The sequence below is a fragment of the Fringilla coelebs genome (genome assembly GCF_963513975.1).
Source record: "Fringilla coelebs genome assembly, chromosome: 38".
Classification (NCBI taxonomy): domain Eukaryota; kingdom Metazoa; phylum Chordata; class Aves; order Passeriformes; family Fringillidae; genus Fringilla; species Fringilla coelebs.
This window is the reverse complement of record NC_140064.1, coordinates 273453-290285: the sequence shown is the minus strand read 5'-3', so window position 1 is coordinate 290285 and position 16833 is coordinate 273453. Positions and strand designations below refer to the sequence as shown.

At 56.9% G+C, this 16833-nt stretch overlaps 1 protein-coding gene across 1 annotated transcript; it reads right to left on the bottom strand.

Annotated features, from left to right (window-relative positions):
• Positions 1 to 4096: 4096 nt before the first annotated feature.
• On the bottom strand, positions 4097 to 15956 carry LOC311164845 (voltage-gated potassium channel subunit beta-3-like; the record flags this gene model as incomplete). The annotated part of the gene is made up of 12 exons (XM_084224472.1): positions 4097 to 4220; positions 6084 to 6172; positions 8444 to 8528; positions 9907 to 9980; positions 10624 to 10717; positions 12002 to 12087; positions 12902 to 12937; positions 13322 to 13408; positions 13618 to 13655; positions 14974 to 15018; positions 15802 to 15813; positions 15940 to 15956. 12 exons carry the CDS (start codon positions 15954 to 15956, stop codon positions 4149 to 4151), a joined length of 735 nt encoding a protein of 244 aa, XP_084080598.1. The 3' UTR covers positions 4097 to 4148.
• Between the last annotated feature and the right edge of the window lie 877 nt (positions 15957 to 16833).

Below are 16833 nucleotides of genomic sequence, written 5' to 3'. Positions count from 1 at the left end.
CCATCCCTGGGACCCCCAAATTCCCCAAAATCCGCCAAAATCACCCCAAAATCCACCCCAGGGACCCCAAAATCCCCCAAAATCCCCCCAAAATCCCCCAAAATCCCCCCAAAATCCCCCCAAAATCCACCCAGGGACCCCCAAAATCCCCCAAAATCCACCCAGGGACCCCAAAATCCACCCAGGGACCCCCAAAATCCATCCCTGGGATCCCCCAAAATCCACCCAGGGACCCCAAAATTCACCCAGGGACCCCCAAATCCCCCCAAAATCCATCAGGGACCCCAAAATCCCCCATACTGGTCTGTACTGGGGCTATACTGGTCTGTACTGGTCTGTACTGGGGCCATACTTGGAGCACTGGTCTATGCTGGTTCCATACTGGTTCCATACTGGTCTGCACTGGTCTGTACTGGTGCCATACTGGTGTCATACTGGTCTGTACTGGTGCCACACTGGTGCCATACTGGTCTGTACTGGTCTGCACTGGTGCCATACTGGTCTGTACTGGTGCCATACTGATCTATACTGGTGCCCTACTGGTTCCATACTGGTCTGTACTGGTTCCATACTGGTCTGTACTGGTCTGTACTGGTGCCATACTGGTCTGTACTGGTCTGTACTGGTGCCGTACTGGTCTGCACTGGTCTGCACTGGTTCCGTACTGGTCTGTACTGGTGCCATACTGCTCTGTACTGGTTCATACTGGTCTGTACTGGTTCATACTGGTTCCATATTGGTCTGTACTGGTTCCCACTGGTGCCATACTGGTCTGTACTGGTTCCCACTGGTGCCATACTGGTCTGTACTGGTGCCATACTGGTCTGTACTGGTCTGCACTGGTTCCATACTGGTCTGTACTGGTCTGTACTGGTGCCACACTGGTCTGTACTGGTTCCCACTGTTTCCATACTGGTTCTATACTGGTTCCATACTGGTCTGTACTGGTTCCCACTGTTTCCATACTGGTCTGTACTGGGCTATGCTGGTTCCATACTGGTCTGTACTGGTGCCACACTGGTCTGTACTGGTGCCATACTGGTCTGTACTGGGCTATGCTGGTTCCATACTGGTGCCATACTGGTCTGTACTGGTCTGTACTTGTTCTATACTGGAGCCACACTGGTCTGTACTGGTCTGTACTGGTCTGTACTAGTTCCATACTGGTCTGTACTGGTTCGCACTGGTTTCACTCACCCGGGCTCCAGCTCCCCCGAGGGGCTCCTGGGGGGGTCCTGAAGGGGGAAAGGGGCGGAGTCAGACCCGGACACACCCACCCTGGGTCCCCAATGCTCCTCCCCCTCCCTCCCTCCTTGCCCCTCCCCCTTTTCTACTTCTCCCACCCCATTTGGCCCCGCCCACCTCCTTTAACCCCGCCCCTCCCACTTTGGCCCCTCCTACCCCCTTAGCCCCGCCCACCCTGAATAGCCTTGACCCCGCCCACCCCAGCAGCAGCTCCAGGTGCTCCTATCGCCCCTCCCTGTTAGGCCACGCCCCTTTTAACCAGACCCCGCCCACCCCAGCAGCAGCCCCAGGTGCTCCTATTGCCCCTCCCTGTTAGGCCACGCCCCCTTTCGGCCCTGACCCCGCCCATCCGGAGCAGCAGCCCCAGGTGCTCCTATTGGCCCTCCCCGTTAGGCCACGCCCCTTTTCGGTCCTGACCCCGCCCATCCAGAGCAGCAGCCCCAGGTGCTCCTATCGCCCCTCCCCGTTAGGCCACGCCCCCTTTCAGCCCTGACCCCGCCCATCCAGAGCAGCAGCCCCAGGTGCTCCTATCGCCCCTCCCCGTTAGGCCACGCCCCCTTTCAGCCCTGACCCCGCCCATCCAGAGCAGCAGCCCCAGGTGCTCCTATTGCCCCTCCCTGTTAGGCCACGCCCCCTTTCGGCCCTGACCCCGCCCATCCGGAGCAGCAGTCCCAGGTCCTCCTATTGCCCCGCCCCTTTTAGCCCTGACCCCGCCCATCCAGAGCAGCAGCCCCAGGTGCTCCTATCGCCCCTCCCCGTTAGGCCACGCCCCCTTTCGGTCCTGACCCCGCCCATCCGGAGCAGCAGCTCCAGGTGCTCCTATCACCCCTCCCCGTTAGGCCACGCCCCCTTTCGGTCCTGACCCCGCCCATCCGGAGCAGCAGCCCCAGGTGCTCCTATCGCCCCTCCCCGTTAGGCCACGCCCCCTTTCAGCCCTGACCCCGCCCATCCAGAGCAGCAGCCCCAGGTGCTCCTATTGCCCCTCCCTGTTAGGCCACGCCCCCTTTCGGCCCTGACCCCGCCCATCCGGAGCAGCAGCCCCAGGTGCGCCACCATGGCCAGGAACCGCCCGGGCATCAACGTCATCTGCGAGGGGGAGGAGCCAAATGGGGTGGGGGAGGAGCTTGTAATGCCCCTCCCCCACCCCGGGACAACCCATTAACCACGCCCCTTTTGCTACGCCCCGCCCCCTCCGCGCGGAAACGGGAGATTTCCCCCTCCATTGGGAACGCCCTCGTTCCCCGCCCCTTTTGGCCCCTCCCCCATTCCTTTAGCTCCTCCCCCACCCCTGTAGCCCCTCCCCCTCTGTTCAGCCCCTCCCCTCAGCACCTCCCAACCCCATCCCGGGGACCCCTCCCCCACCCAGGGGGTTCACTCTCGGCCCCTCCCCCCACCCCTCCCCCACTCCTTTAACCCCTCCCCTTCTCTTTAGCCCCTCCCCCTCCTCAATGCCCAGAACGGGACTCCGGGGACCCCTCCCCCACCCCGGGGTCCCCTCCCCCACCCCGGGGACCCCTCCCCCCTCCCGGGATCCCCTCCCCCACCCCGGGATCCCCTCCCCCACCCCGGGGTCCCCTCCCCCCTCCCGGGATCCCCTCCCCCACCCCGGGGACCCCTCCCCCCTCCCGGGATCCCCTCCCCCACCCCGGGATCCCCTCCCCCACCCCGGGGTCCCCTCCCCCCTCCCGGGATCCCCTCCCCCACCCCGGGGACCCCTCCCCCACCCCGGGATCCCCTCCCCCACCTCGGGACTCCCCCCCCCCCTCCCCCCCCCGCGTTCCTTCCCCTCCCCCCGCCCCGCGCGCGCGCGCGGCGCAGTTACCGCGGCAACGGCGGAGGCCACGCCCACCGCCACGCGCCGGGCGCGCCCATCGGACAGGCCACGCCCCCCCTTAAAGCGGCCGCGCCTCCTCTCGGGAGATAATCGGTGGGAGGGAGTGGGGGATACTGGTTTATACTGGTCCATACTGGTCCATACTGGTGTTTACTGGCTCATACTGGTCCGTACTGGTCCATACTGGTGTTTACTGGCTCATACTGGTCTGTACTGGTCCATACTGGTGTTTACTGGCTCATACTGGTCTGTACTGGTCCGTACTGGTGTTTACTGGCTCATACTGGTCTGTACTGGTCCGTACTGGTGTTTACTGGCCCCTACTGGTCCAAACTGGCCCATACTGGTTTATACTGGTCCGTACTGGTCTGTACCAGTCCATACTGGTCTATACTGGTGTTTACTGGCCCGTACTGGTCCATAACGGCCTCTTGCCCCCCCCCGCTCTCTGATTGGCCGCCGCCCCTCTCGGCCCCGCCCCTGTTGCCGGGCGGAACGGCCGAGCGCGAAATGGCCGCCTGCCCACGTGACCGCACGTTCCCCGCGCTGATTGGCCGTTCCGCGTTAACCCCCTGCCCCCCTCGCCCGCAGCGACCAATCAGCGCCGAGTCACGCGCGGGGTGGGCGGAACGGGCGACGGCGCGCGATAAGGGGGCGGGGCTTCGTGAGGTACTTTGATTGACAGCTCTGGCCGCGCCCCTTTTGGTGGGAGGGGAGCACTGGGAGGGACTGGGATCAAACTGGGATGGACTGGGATCAAACTGGGACCCCCAAAAACGAGGCCGGGCCCCTCCCCCACGTGGGAAAAGCCACTTTATTCCCCTCCCCCCACAGCAGGGGGAGGGGTAAAAAGGGGCGTGGCCTGTTAGGCCACACCCTCGCTGGAAGCGCTGCGATTGGTCGAGGTTAAGGGAGGGCGGGATTTGTGCTTTGATTGGCCCCGCCCTTTTAGGGGCGGGGTTATTGCTGTCAGTGGCTCCGCCCTCGCGGGAGCGGAACCGAGGCGCGCGCGGGGGGGTGGGCGGTGCCATGCGGGAGCAGCCAATGGGAGGCGGCGAAGGGGGCGGGGTCACGGAGAAGCCCCGCCCCCCAGCAGGGGGTCGAGCTCGCGCAGGGCGGCGGGGCCGAGCCGGGGCAGGACCTGGGGGGAAAAATGGGGAAAAATCGGGAAAAATTGGGAAAAATCGGGGGAATTCCGCCCAAAATCAGCGAGGGGAACGCGGAACCCGCCGGGATTTCCCCAAAACCTGCGGAAATTGACCCAAAACCTGAGCAAAAACTCTGAAAATCCGCAAAAATTTCTCAAAATCGGCGGAAATTTACCTAAATCTGAGCGAAAAAACCCCCAAAATCTGCAGAAATTTACCCAGAATCTGAGCAAAAACCCCAAAATCTGCGAAATGGAACCCAAACCCACCCACCAAAAATCGCCCCAGGACCCCCCAGTCTCTTCCCCTCCCCCTCCAAATCCCCCCACAGTTTTACCCCAAATGCTCCAAATCCCCCAATTTTCCCCAAATCCCCCTGATTTTCCCCCCAATTTCCCCCAAATTTTTCCAATTTCGCCCCAAATCCCCCAAATTTCCCCAGTTTTCCCAAAATCCCCCCAAATTTTCCCAAATCCCCCCAATTTCCCCAAAATTCTGCTAATTCTCCCCAATTTTCCCCCCAAAACCCCCCAATTTCTCCCCAAAATTCCCCCAGTTTTCCCAAATTTCCCCCCCAAATTTCCCAAAATCCCCCCAATTTTCCCAAATCCCCCCAAATTTCCACAAATTCCCCCAATTTTCCCCCCAAATCCCCCCCAGTTTTACCCGAATCCCCCCCAAATCTCCTCCAAATCCTCCCAATTTCCCCAAATCCCCCCAAATTTCCCCAAATCCCCCCAATTTTCCCCCAAATCCCCCCAATTTCTCAAAAAATCCCCCCAAATCTCCCCAATTTTCTCCCAATTTTCTCCCAAATCCCCCCAATTTTCCCAATTTCCCCCAATTCTCCCCAAATCCCCCCCAAATCTCCCCAATTTCATCCCAAATCTCCCGAAATCCCCCCAATTTTCCCCCCAATTTTCCCAATTTCTCCCCAAATCTCCCCAAATCCCCCCAAATCTCCCCAAATCTCCCCAAATTCATCCCAATTTTCCCCAAATCCCCCCAATTTTCCCCCAATTTTATCCCAAATCCCCCCAAATCCCCCCAATTTTTCCTCAAATCCCCCCAATTTCCCCCCAAATCCCCCCAATTCTCCCCAAATCCCCCCAAATCTCCCCAATTCCATCCCAATTTCCCCCCAAATCCCTCCAATTTTCCCAAATCCCCCCAATTCTCCCCAAATCCCCCCAAATCTCCCCAATTTCATCCCAAATTTCCCAATTTCCCCCCAATTCTCCCCAATTTCCCCCCAATTTTCCCAATTTCCCCCCAATTCTCCCCAAATCCCCCCAATTTCATCCCACATCTCTCCCAAATCCCCCCAAATCTCCCCAAATCCCCCAAATTTCCCAATTTCCCCCCAAATCCCCCCAATTTCCCCCCAAATCCCCCCAATTTTCCCAATTTCCCCCCAATTCCCCCGAATCCCCTCAATTTTCCCAATTTTCCCCCAAATCCCCCCAATTTTTCCCAAATTTCCCCCAAATCCCCCTAATTTTCCCCCAAATCCCCCCAAATTTCCCAATTTCCCCCCAATTCTCCCCAAATCCCCCCAAATCTCCCCAATTTCATCCCAAATCCCCCCAATTCCCCCCAAGTCCCCCCAAACCCCCCAATTTTCCCGATTTCCCCCCAATTCCCCCAAATCCCCCCAATTTTCCCAATTTCCCCCCAAATTTCCCAATTTCCCCCCAAATCCCCCCAAATCCCCCAATTTTCCCAATTTTCCCCCCAATTTTCCCCCAAATCCCCCCAATTTTCCCAATTTCCCCCCAAATCCCCCCAAACCCCCCAAATTTCCCAATTTCCCCCAATTTTCCCGATTTCCCCCCAATTCTCCCCGCCCCCCCCACCTGCAGGGCCTGCAGCAGCTCCCGCAGCCCCCGCGGGGTCGGGGCCCCCAGCAGGACCGAGCTGACGCCCTCGGAGCGCAGGGACCACGCTGGGGACAAGGACAGTGTCACCCTGTGTCACCTGGTGTCACCCTGTGTCACCCCTGTGTCACCCACCCCAGCAATGTCACCCCCAGCAGGACCGAGCTGACACCCTCCGAGCGCAGGGACCACGCTGGGGACAATGACAGTGTCACCCTGTGTCACCTGGTGTCACCCCTGTGTCACCCACCCTGTGTCACCCCCAACGCCCTCGGAGCGCAGCGACCACGCTGGGGACAATGACAGGGACAGGGACAGTGTCACCCCTGTGTCACCCCTGTGTCACCCACCCTGTGTCACCCCCAACGCCCTCGGAGCGCAGGGACCACGCTGGGGACAATGACAGGGACAGGGACAATGACAGTGCCACCTCAGTGCCACCTCAGTGCCACCTCAGGGTCACCTCAGGGTCACCTCAGGGTCAGCCACCCCACCAATGTCACCCCTGTGTCACCCACCCTGTGTCACCCACCCTGTGTCACCCCCAACGCCCTCGGAGCGCAGCGACCACGCTGGGGACAATGACAGGGACACCTCAGGGCCACCTCAGGGTCACCCTGTGTCACCTCTGTGTCACCCACCCCATCAATGCCACCCCCGTGTCACCCCTGTGTCACCCACCCCACCAATGTCACCCCTGTGTCACCCCCAACACCCTCAGAGCGCAGGGACCACGCTGGGGACAGGGACAGTGCCACCCCCGTGCCACCCCTGTGTCACCTCAGGGTCACCTCAGGGTCAGCCACCCCCATCAATGTCACCCCTGTGTCACTCCTGTGTCACCCGCCCTGTGTCACCCGCCCTGTGTCACCTGCCCTGTGTCACCCACCCCATCAATGTCACCCCAATGTCACCCCTGTGTCACCCACCCTGTGTCACCCACCCCCAACGCCCTCCGAGCGCAGGGACCACGCTGGGGACAGGGACAGGGACAGGGACAGGGACAGGGACAGTGCCATCCCCGTGTCACCTCAGGGTCACCTTAGGGTCACCCACCCCATCAATGTCCCCTCTGTGTCACCCGCCTGCCCCCAGTGTCCCCAGGGATGTCCCCAATGTCCCCATGGCTGTCCCCCTGTCTGTCTGTCCCCATGTCAGTCTGTCTGTCCCCCTGTCCGTCCGTCCCTCACCGATGCCCAGCTGTCTCTCGGAGCAGCCCCTGTCAGTCTGTCAGTCAGTCTGTCCGTCTGTCCGTCCCTCACCGATGCCCAGCTGTCTCTCTGTCAGTCTGTCAGTCTGTCTGTCACTCCCCCTGTCAGTCCGTCTGTCTGTCCCTCACCGATGCCCAGCTGTCTCTCGGAGCAGCCCCTGTCAGTCAGTCAGTCTGTCCCCCTGTCTGTCTGTCAGTCTGTCCGTCCCTCACCGATGCCCAGCTGTCTCTCTGTCTCTCTGTCTGTCTGTCAGTCTGTCTGTCCCCTGTCTGTCCGTCCCTCACCGATGCCCAGCTGTCTCTCTGTCTCTCTCAGTCTGTCAGTCTGTCAGTCCCCATGTCTGTCTGTCTGTCCCTCACCGATGCCCAGCTGTCTCTCTGTCTCTCTGTCTGTCAGTCTGTCTGTCTGTCCCCTGTCCGTCTGTCCCTCACCGATGCCCAGCTGTCTCTCTGTCTGTCAGTCTGTCAGTCTGTCAGTCTGTCTGTCCCCATGTCCATCTGTCCCTCACCGATGCCCAGCTGTCTGTCAGTCTGTCAGTCTGTCAGTCTGTCTGTCCCCATGTCCGTCTGTCCCTCACCGATGCCCAGCTGTCTGTCAGTCTGTCAGTCTGTCCGTCTGTCCGTCAGTCCGTCTGTCCGTCCCTCACCGATGCCCAGCTGTCTGTCAGTCTGTCAGTCTGTCAGTCTGTCTGTCCCCATGTCTGTCCGTCTGTCCGTCCCTCACCGATGCCCAGCTGTCTCTCGGAGCAGCCCCTGTCAGTCTGTCAGCCTGTCCCCCTGTCCATCTGTCCGTCAGTCCGTCTGTCCGTCCCTCACCGATGCCCAGCTGTCTCTCGGAGCAGCCCCTGTCAGTCTGTCAGTCAGTCAGTCTGTCCGTCTGTCCGTCCCTCACCGATGCCCAGCTGTCTCTCGGAGCAGCCCCTGTCAGTCAGTCTGTCAGTCAGTCAGTCTGTCCGTCAGTCCGTCCGTCCCTCACCGATGCCCAGCTGTCTGTCAGTCTGTCCCCCTGTCTGTCTGTCCCCTGTCTGTCCGTCCCTCACCGATGCCCAGCTGTCTCTCTGTCTCTCAGTCTGTCTGTCTCTCTGTCTGTCCCCCTGTCAGTCTGTCCGTCAGTCCGTCTGTCCCTCACCGATGCCCAGCTGTCTCTCGGAGCAGCCCAACCTCTGCGCCAGCGGCTGCAGCCGCGCCCGGGCCAGCGGGGACGGGGACCCGGCCTGGGGACACAGAGGGGACAGAGAGAGGGGACATTAATGGGGACATTAGAGAGGGGACATTAATGAGGACATTGGGGACATTAATGGGGACATTAATGGGGACAGGGAGGGGACAGAGAGGGGACAGAGGGGGAACAGAGGGGGGACATTAATGGGGACATTAATGGGGACAAGGAGGGGACAGAGAGGGGACATTGGGGACATTAATGGGGACATTGGGGACATTAATGTGGACAGCGAGGGGACATTGGGGACGTTAATGGGGACAGTGATGGGGACAGAGAGGGGACATTGGGGACATTAATGGGGACAGGGAGGGGACATGAGAGAGGGGACAGAGAGGGGACATTAGAGAGGGGACATTGGGGACATTGGGGACATCACTGGGGACAGCAAGGGGACACAGAGGGGACATTAATGGGGACAGAGAGGGGACATTAGAGAGGGGACATTGGGGACATTAATGGGGACAGTGATGGGCCATTGGGGACATTAATGGGGACATTAATGGGTACAGAGAGGGGACATTAATGGGGACATTGGGGACAGAGAGGGGACAGAGAGGGGACATTAGAGAGGGGACATTAGGGACATTGGGGACACAGAGGGGACATTAGAGAGGGGACAGGGAGGGGACAGAGAGGGGACATTAATGGGGGCAGGGAGGGGACAGAGAGGGGACATTAGAGAGGGGACAGAGAGGGGACAGCGAGGGGACATTAATGGGGACATTGGGGACAGAGAGGGGACATTAGAGAGGGGACAGTGAGGGGACAGAGAGGGGACATTAATGGGGACATTAATGGGGACAGAGAGGGGACATTAGAGAGGGGACATTGGGGACATTAGAGAGGGGACATTAATGGGGACACTGGGGACATTAATGGGGACAGCGAGGGGACATTAATGGGGACAGGGAGGGGACATTAATGGGGACAGAGGGGACAGAGGGGGGACATTGGAGAGGGGACATTAATGGGGACAGCGAGGGGAAATTAATGGGGACAGAGAGGGGACAGAGAGGGGACATTAGAGAGGGGACATTGGGGACAGTGATGGGACATTGGGGACATTAATGGGGACATTAATGGGGACATTGGGGACAGCGAGGGGACATTGGGGACATTAATGGGGACAGGGAGGGGACATTGGGGACACTGGGGACACTGAGGGGACATTTGGGGACACCAGGGGGACATTGGGGACACTTGGGGCATTTATGGGGATTTTGGGGACATTTGGGGACACTGAGGGGACATTTGGGGACACCTGGGGGACTTTGGGGACATTTGCGGACATTGGGGACACTGAGGGGACATTTGGGGACATTTGGGGACAGGGAGGGGACTTTGGGGACCCCGCGCCGTGCCGGTGTCACCTTGGCCGCGCCGTTCCCGGGTGTCTCCTCATCGGGGGCGGGGCCCAGCGGGGACCACGTGACCGCGCCCAGCCCTTGGGGACACGGGGGGCGGGGTCACCTCGGGAACCGCCCCCGAGCCCCCTGAGCCCCCCAAATCATCCTCGAGGCCACGCCCACACCCGGCAGACCCGCTTAGCCACGCCCACTTTGCGCAAAAAAGCCACGCCCCAACTCGTAGCCACGCCCATTTAGCAAAAAGGCAGAACCCTCATCCATAGCCACGCCCACCAGCCTTAGCCACACCCTTTATGCCATCATGGTCACGCCCCTGATTTAGCCACGCCCACTACATCTTCCTGCCCCACCTCTTTGCCCAAAGGCCACGCCCCCATCCTTAACCACACCTCCTTTTGCCCTCATAGCCCCGCTCACAAGCCCCTCCCTGTTTGGCCACACCTCCTTAGCCACACCCGCTCCCTGTGGCCACGCCCCCTCAGCCCCACCCTCATCGCATAGGCCCCACCCCTTTATTTCATTGGCCACGCCCTTCCCATCACCCCACCCAATCAGATGGACACACCCAATTGGCCACGCCCCCTTATAAGGCCACACCCACTGGTTATGCCTCTTTGTCCCCACCCCTTCGTTGTGGCCACGCCCCCTTCAGAGTTGTCCCTTCCCGTGGCCCCGCCCCTTTTTATAGGCCACGCCCCATTCCATTGGCCCCGCCCATACCGAGGTGGCGGAAGAGGCGTGGCTCCGGCGGAAGCTCCGCCCACTGGCACACGGGGGCCGCCAGGTTGAGCTGACGCGCCACGGCAAAGGTGTCCTGGGGGAGGGGACAGGTGAGTGACAGGTGAGGGACAGGTGAGTGACACCTGAGTGACAGGTGAGTGACACCTGAGTGACACCTGAGTGACAGGTGAGTGACAGCAGATTGACAGGTGAGTGACACCTGAGTGACAGGTGAGTGACAGGTGAGTGACAGGTGAGTGACAGGTGAGTGACAGGTGTAAGTGACAGGTGAGTGACAGGTGAGTGACAGGTGAGGGACAGGTGAGTGACAGGTGAGGGACAGGTGAGGGACAGGTGTGTGACAGGTGAGTGACAGGTGAGGGACAGGTGAGGGACAGGTGAGTGACACCTGAGTGACAGGTGAGTGACAGGTGAGTGACAGGTGAGTGACACCTGAGTGACACCTGAGTGACAGGTGAGTGACAGGTGTGAGTGACAGGTGAGTGACAGGTAAGGGACAGGTGAGTGACAGGTGAGTGACAGGTAAGGGACAGGTGAGTGACAGGTGAGTGACAGGTGAGTGACAGGTAAGGGACAGGTGAGTGACACCTGTGTGACACCTGAGTGACACCTGAGTGACAGGTGAGTGACAGGTGAGTGACAGGTGAGTGACACCTGAGTGACAGGTGAGTGACAGGTGAGTGACAGGTGAGTGACAGGTGAGTGACACCTGAGTGACACCTGAGGGACAGGTGAGTGACAGGTGAGTGACAGGTGAGTGACACCTGAGGGACAGGTGAGTGACAGGTGAGTGACAGGTGAGTGACAGGTGAGTGACACCTGAGGGACAGGTGAGTGACAGGTGAGTGACACCTGAGGGACAGGTGAGGGACAGGTGAGTGACAGGTGAGTGACACCTGAGTGACAGGTGAGTCACACCTGAGTGACAGGTGAGTGACAGGTGAGTGACAGGTGAGTGACAGGTGAGTGACACCTGAGGGACAGGTGAGTGACAGGTGAGTGACAGGTGAGTGACAGGTGAGTGACACCTGAGGGACAGGTGAGTGACAGGTGAGTGACAGGTGAGTGACAGGTGAGTGACACCTGACTGACAGGTGAGTGACAGGTGAGTGACCCCTGTGCCACCCCAAAAATGTCCCCAAATCTCCCCAAAATGTCCCCAAAATGTCCCCAAAATGTCCCCAATTTCCCCCCATGACGTCACCCCCTTCCTCCTGCTATCCCCGCCCACCATGACGTCACCAGAACCGCCCCATCCCCGCTGACCCCGCCCACCATGACGTCACCGGCACCGCCCCAATCCCCGCTGTTCCCACCCCACCATGACGTCACTAGCCCCGCCCCTATCCCCGCCTACCATGACGTCACCGGGGGCGCCCCCGGCCGTGCCCCAATAGAGCGCCAGGCCCTGCTCGATGACGTCACTCATGGCACGAACCAACTCTGAAACGGGGGGGGGGAAGGATGGGTTAATGTGGGGGGGGAAATGGGGGGGATTTGGGGGAAATTTGGGGCATTTTGGGGGGATTTGAGGGAATTTGGGGGGGTTTGGATGAAAAATTTGGTGATTTTGGGGGATTTTAGGGGAAATTTGGGGCATTTGGGGGAGGAAATTTGGGGATTTTGGGGGAAATTTGGGTGATTTGGAGAGATTTGAGGTAATTTGGGGGGTAAATTTGGGGATTTTAGGGGAAATTTGGGGGAAATTTGGGGGTTTGGGGGAAATTTGGGGAAATTTGGGGGAACTTGGGGGGGATTTGGGGGCAAAATTTGGGGATTTTAGGGGAAATTTGGGGGATTTTGGGGGGGTTTGAGGGAATTTGGGGGTGTTTGGGTGGAAAATTTGGGGATTTTGGGGGGAAATTTGGGTGATTTGGTGAGATTTGAGGTAATTTGGGGGCAAAATTTGGGGATTTCAGGGGAAATTTGGGGCATTTGGGGGAAATTTGGGGCATTTTGGGGGGATTTGTGGGATTTTGAGAGATTTGAGGTAATTTAGGGGGGGAAATTTGGGGATTTTTAGGGGAAATTTGGGGCATTTTGGGGGATTTTGAGGATTTGAGGGGATTTTGGGTTTGGGCGGGATTTGGGGGTGATTTCAAGGAATTTGGGGTGAATTTTGGGCGGATTTGGGCTCATTTAGGTGAATTTTGGGGCGAATTGAGGCGATTTTCGGGGGATTTTGGGTGAATCCGGACAATTTTGGGTGAATTTCGGGCGATTTTGGGTTCCCCCCCCCCCCCGTTGCCGTTGGTACCTTCCAGGCGCAGCAGCCGCAGGGTCGGGTCCATCCCTGCAGGGGGAGGGGCACGTGAGGGGGCGTGGCTAAATGGGCGTGGCTAAATGGGCGTGGTCACCGCGCTAGGGAAGGGAGGGGCCCAATGTGGGCGTGGCCTGGGGGGATTTTGGGGACATTTGGGGACGCTGTGACTTTAAGCGTGGGCGTGGCCAAAAAAGGGGGCGTGGCCTGGCGAGGGAATAGCCGGAAGGGTGTGGTTGGACGATGATGACGTCACAAATGTAGGCGTGGCTTGCTGGGAAGGAGCGCGGCCAAATACGGGTGTGGCTGGACTCGGATGACGTCACGGTTGTGGGCGTGGTCTGAAGTGGGGAAGGGGCGTGTCCTGAGCTCCGTGGGGGGAGGGGCAGAGCCTGACTGAAGGGGGCGTGGCCTCACCCTCATTGTGGGCGGGGCCAGGGCGGGGCCCAGCGAAGACGACGTCGACGTAATCGAGCTGGAGGCGGCGCAGGGAGCCCCGGAGACCTGAGGGGGCGTGGTCAGCGTTAGGCCACGCCCACAGCCCTGATACCCACACAGGGGCGTGGTCAAATTTAAGCCACGCCCACATATCGGCGCATATAAGGGCATGCAAAGCGTTGGGATGGGAAAACCCACGCCCAGCCTGACCACGCCCACCCAGGCTCCACCCTTCCAAGTCGGCCACGCCCCCAATAGGCCACGCCCCCCCTCACCTTCCAGCAGGTGCTTCCTGGAGAGGCCCCGGTCGGGTCTGGGGGGGCAAAAAATCCCAAAATTGACCCAAAAAATCCCAAAATTGACCAAAAAAAATCCCAAAATTGACCCAAAAATCCCAAAATCGACCCCAAAAAATCCCAAAAATTGACACAAAAAATCCCAAAAATTGACACAAAAAATCCCAAAATTGGACCCCAAAAATATCCCAAAATCGACCCCAAAAATCCCAAAATTGACTCCAAAAATCCCAGAACTGACCCCCAAAAAATCCCAAAATTGACCCCAAAAAATCCCAAAATTGACACAAAAAATTCCAAAATTGACCCAAAAAATCCCAAAATCGACCACAAAAAAATCCCAAAATCGACACAAAAAATCCCAAAATTGACCCCAAAAAAATCCCAAAATTGACCCCAAAAAAATCCCAAAATCGACACAAAAAATCCCAAAATTGACCCCAAAAAATCCCAAAATTGACCCCAAAAAATTCCAAAATTGACCCCAAAAAATCCCCAAATTGACACCAAAAAATCCCAAAATCGACCCCAAAAAAATCCCAAAATTGACCCCAAAAAATCCCAAAATTGACACAAAAAATTCCAAAATTGACACAAAAAATTCCAAAGTTGACCCCAAAAAAATCCCAAAATTGGACCCCAAAAATATCCCCAAATCGACCCCAAAAATCCCAAAATTGACCCAAAAATCCCAAAATCGACCCCAAAAAATCCCAAAATCGACCACAAAAAAATCCCAAAATCGACACAAAAAATCCCAAAATTGACCCCAAAAAATTCCAAAATTGACCCCAAAAAATTCCAAAATTGACCCAAAAAATCCCAAAATTGACCCAAAATTAACAAAACCAAAAAAAATTAAATTCAACCAAAGTTCACACCAAAAATCCCCCAAATTTCCCCCCAAAATCCAAATTTCTCCCCCCAAAATTCAAACTTTCCCCCAAAAGTCCCCAAAATTCCACCCGAAAATGTCAAAATTCAACCTCAAAAACCCCAAAAAGCCCCAAATTCACCCCCAAAATTTCCAAAAATTTCCAAAATTAACAAAAATTCACCCAAAATTCCCAAACCCACCCCCAAAAATGAAAATTTACCCCCAAAAAATCCCAAATTCACCCCAAAATTCCGCCCAAAAATCAAAATTCGCCCGAAATTCTCCCCCAAACCCCAAAATTCCTCCCCCAAAATCCCCCAAAACCTCCCGGAAACACCAAAATTCCCTCCCCGAAACCCCAAAAAGCCCCAAATTCGCCCCAAAATTTCCCCAAAATCCTCAAAATTTCCCAAAAATCCCCAAAATTTCCCCCCGCGCGGTGCATTGTGGGTACTCACGGCGCCCCCCAGTGGACGCGCGTGGTGATGACGTAACTGGAGCGTCTGGATTGGGGGGGAGGGGCGGAGTGGGGGAGGGGCAGAGACACCAAATCCCCACCCCCACCCCCCCCAAAGACCCCAAAATTCCACCCGGGAACCCCAAAATCGACCAAAATTCCCCCAAAATTTCTCCAGGAACCCCAAAATTGGCCAAAATTCCCCCAAAATCGCACCCGAGATTGACCAAAATTCACCAAAATTCCCCCCAAATCCCTCTCGGGACCCCAAAATTGACCAGAATCCCACCCGGGAATCCCAAAATTCACCAAAATTCCCCCAAAAATCCAACCTGGGAATCCCCAAATTGACCAAAATCCCCCCAAAATTTCTCCATGAACCCCAAAATTGACCAAAATTCCCCCAAAATCCCACCCGGGAATCCCAAAACCGGCCAAAATTCCCCCAAAACCCCACCCGGGAGTCCCAAAATTGACCAAAATCCCCCCAAAATTCCACCCAGGAATCCCAGAATTCACCAAAATCCCCCAAAATTTCTCCAGGAACCCCAAAATCGACCAAAATTCCCCCAAAATCCCACCCGGGACCCCAAAATTCACCAAAATTCCCCCCAAATCTCCCCGGGAACCCCAAAATTCATCGAAATTCCCCCAAAATCCCACCCAGGAATCCCAAAATCGGCCAAAATTCCCCCAAAATTCCACCCAGGAACCCCAAAATTCACCCAAAATCCCCCAAAATTTCTCCATGAACCCCAAAATTCACCAAAATTCCCCCAAAATCCCACCCGGGAATCCCAAAATCGGCCAAAATTCCCCCAAATTTGACCCCAAAATCCTCCTGGGAACCTCAAAATTGACCCCAAATTTCTCCAGAAACCCCAAAATTTACCCAAAATTCCCACCCAGGAATCCCAAAATCGGCCAAAATTCCCCCAAAATCCCACCCGGGAATCCCAAAATTCACCAAAATTCCCCCAACATTTCTCCAGGAACCCCAAATTTTACCCAAAATTCCCAACCAGGGACCCCAAAATTCCCCCAAGGAACCCCAAAATCGACCAAAATTCCCCCAAAAATCCAACCTCGGAATCCCAAAATTGACCAAAATTCCCCCAAAATTGACCAAAATCCCACCCAGAGATCCCAAAATTCACCAAAATTCCCCCCAAATCCCTCTCGGGACCCCAAAATTGACCAGAATCCCACCCGGGACCCCAAATCGACCAAAATTCCCCCAAATTTGACCCCAAAATTCCCCTGGGACCCCAAAATTCCCCCAAAATCCCACCCGGAAATCCCAAAATTCACCAAAATCCCACCTGGGAATCCCAAAATTTGCCAAAATTCCCCCAAAATTCCACTCAGGAATCCCAAAATCGGCCAAAATCCCCCAAAATCCCACCCGGGAGTCCCAAATTGCCCCAAAATCCCACCCGGGAATCCCAAAATTCACCAAAATTCCCCCAAATTCTCCCAAAATCCCACCTGGAAATCCCAAAATTGACCAAAATCCCACCCGGGAATCCCAAAATCGGCCAAAATTCCCCCAAAATTCCACCCAGGAACCCCCAAATTCACCAAAATTCCCCCAAAATTCCACCCAGAAACCCCAAAATCGACCAAAATTCCCCCCAAAATCCCACCCGGGAATCCCAAAATCGGCCAAAATTCCCCCCAAATTTCTCCGGGAACCCCAAATTTTACCCAAAATTCCCAACCAGGGACCCCAAAATTCCCCCAAGGAACCCCAAAATCGACCAAAATTCCCCCAAAAATCCAACCTGGGAATCCCAAAATTGACCAAAATTCCCCCAAATTTGACCCCAAAATCCCCCCGGGAACCCCAAAATCGACCAAA